Source organism: Erythrolamprus reginae, chromosome 3, assembly GCF_031021105.1.
Source record: "Erythrolamprus reginae isolate rEryReg1 chromosome 3, rEryReg1.hap1, whole genome shotgun sequence".
Classification (NCBI taxonomy): Eukaryota; Metazoa; Chordata; class Lepidosauria; order Squamata; family Dipsadidae; genus Erythrolamprus; species Erythrolamprus reginae.
Genome location: NC_091952.1, coordinates 215,123,607 through 215,125,823, shown reverse-complemented (window position 1 = coordinate 215,125,823; position 2,217 = coordinate 215,123,607). Strand labels below are relative to the sequence as shown.

Genomic DNA, 2,217 nt, shown 5'->3' with positions numbered 1-2,217 from the left:
CATTTGAATTCTTCTATGCTAATAGAAAAATCCAGTGGAAAGCTATTTTTAAGATATTACTTACACCCGTGAATAATAGAAATTCTGTGGACACACTTTACCCTGCAAATGATAAAAGTAGAAAGAATGGCTTTGTTGGCAAATAAACCGGGCTTACTTTCAGAAGTTCTCCTAAGAAACGACTTGGTGCTTTGATTTCCTGGAGTTACCGTTTCCTTAGAACAAACAAAGTGGAAAGTTTTGACCACCTTGACTGGGGATAGTAGGAGGTGGTGCTTGCTGATGTTCTGTCCTGTCCTCCCCCCCCCACACCCCATTTTGGGAACTCTTCATTCAAGGGTTTTTGTCAATGGGAAAGAGTGTCCCGCTGACAATTCCCCACCACAGGCTTTGCTGACGTCACTAACGAAGCAATAAATATCTCTTGTTATAATTGGATGTGAGACTTGGGGTTGTGATTGCAGGACGTTGCCCACCGCTGCTATGGAGCGGCCCCCATGATTGATTCAGCAGTGGATCGGGGCACGCAAGCGAGCTGTCAAGGAAGCGTCAGCTTATTAGGCGAGGACTGCGTGATTCCAGAACAGGGTCTAACCTATAAAAATCACACAGCCAGACTCTGATTAGGACACCAGCGGATCACCAGGACAGGCAGGAGACGTTTAGGTACCCATCCCAAGAAGGACGGAGAGAGGAAAAGTGGGCACCGAGCCCTGATAGACTCTACTTCTCCACAGACTGCTCCGTCGGTATCTCTTAAGGTAGGGGAAGAGACAGATGCCAGCACGGGTCGCAAACTTTTGTCCGGAAGCGTGTGCATGCGTGTGCCTGTTGGTGGGTTGTGGTGGAAGCATGTAGTATGGTCTAAGAAACATCGGTATCCCTGAGATCATGTCATAAGTGTGGTGATGAGGAGGAGGAAAATGAAGAGGAGGAGGAGGGAAAAGACATTGTTCGATACGGCAAGGTCCGCTATTTTTTTTTTTTAAAAAAGATTCAATGTGGTGATTTATAGGAAGCCCCCCACCAATCTCGCGATCTGGCTGTATAAATCGGGGACTTCTCTGTCTCTCCTGACCTTTAATAAGGAAGAGCGGGTGAGAAAGAATAGGAATCCTTCCCTCCCTTAAGTTCACGAGAAAAAAAATTAATTCCAGTTGGGTTGATCGTTCCGGGGTGGGGAGGCAAAACAGTCCGATTGCGTTCTCGGCTCGATTTAAGAGTCTCCGCGAGGGTCGCTTGGACAAGTTTCAGCACCCCGGACAGCGAATTTGCGCTGACAGCAAAATACAATAATAATAATAATTTTTAAAATCCCCAGTTCTTTTGATAGACAGCTGTGCCTTCTCCCACCATCCCTCCTGTTACGTTTGCAGATCCGGCCGTCCTGAATCATGAAGATCCAGCTTCTGGCTCTCTCAACCGGGATCTTATTGCTTGCTCTCCAGCCCTGCCATGAGTGCAGAACCCTCAGCAAGGGAGCCCCGGCCACTCCCGCCGCCAGTAGCGCTCTGCAGCAGCTAGATCTCCAAGAATCACCCCAATCGCTGCCCATATTGCTCCGCATGGGAGAAGAGTATTTCCTGCGCTTGGGTAGCCTTCGTAAGAACCCCGCTGCTCCCGCCGCCGCCGGATCCTTCTCCTCCACCACCAGCACCAGCAGCAGCCACCTAGCCGCGTCCGGGCCGTCCGCGGGCAACTTTTTCCGAGCCGTCGTTCAACAGCTGCAGCAGCTGCAGCGCTTCCAAGAACGCTCGTTGGAGGGCGCGCCCGACTCCTGGGACGGCGAAGACGACGGCGCCCGCCCGCCGCCGGCCCCGGAGAAGGAGAAGCGATCCGAGGAGCCGCCCATCTCCTTGGATCTGACTTTCCATCTCCTCCGGGAAGTCTTGGAGATGGCCCGAGCGGAGCAGTTGGCCCAGCAGGCTCACAGCAACAGGAAACTGATGGAGATCATCGGGAAATGAAGCGCTCTCCTTTGGCTTGCCTGGTTCCCGACCAAAGAGCTCCTCTAGTTAGCACAGACCTTCGACCTGTCGGGGGGTCCCCCAAACTTGGCAATTTGAAGGCTGGTGGACTTCAACTCCCAGAATTCTCCACCAGCCTTCAAGTTGCCAAGCTTGAAGACCTCTGATAGATCTACTCACACCGCTCCCTCGCGCCCTTCCCATCCCTTCCTCGTTCTTTTTATTCGAAAGCTTTATCGAAGTAGCCTTG

General features: G+C 51.7%; 1 protein-coding gene across 1 annotated transcript; it reads left to right on the top strand.

The window, feature by feature from the left end:
* Positions 1–1,394: 1,394 nt before the first annotated feature.
* CRH (corticotropin releasing hormone) lies at positions 1,395–1,967 on the top strand. Its single transcript, XM_070749181.1, has one exon. It carries the CDS (start codon positions 1,395–1,397, stop codon positions 1,965–1,967), a length of 573 nt encoding a protein of 190 aa, XP_070605282.1.
* The last annotated feature ends 250 nt before the right edge of the window (positions 1,968–2,217 follow it).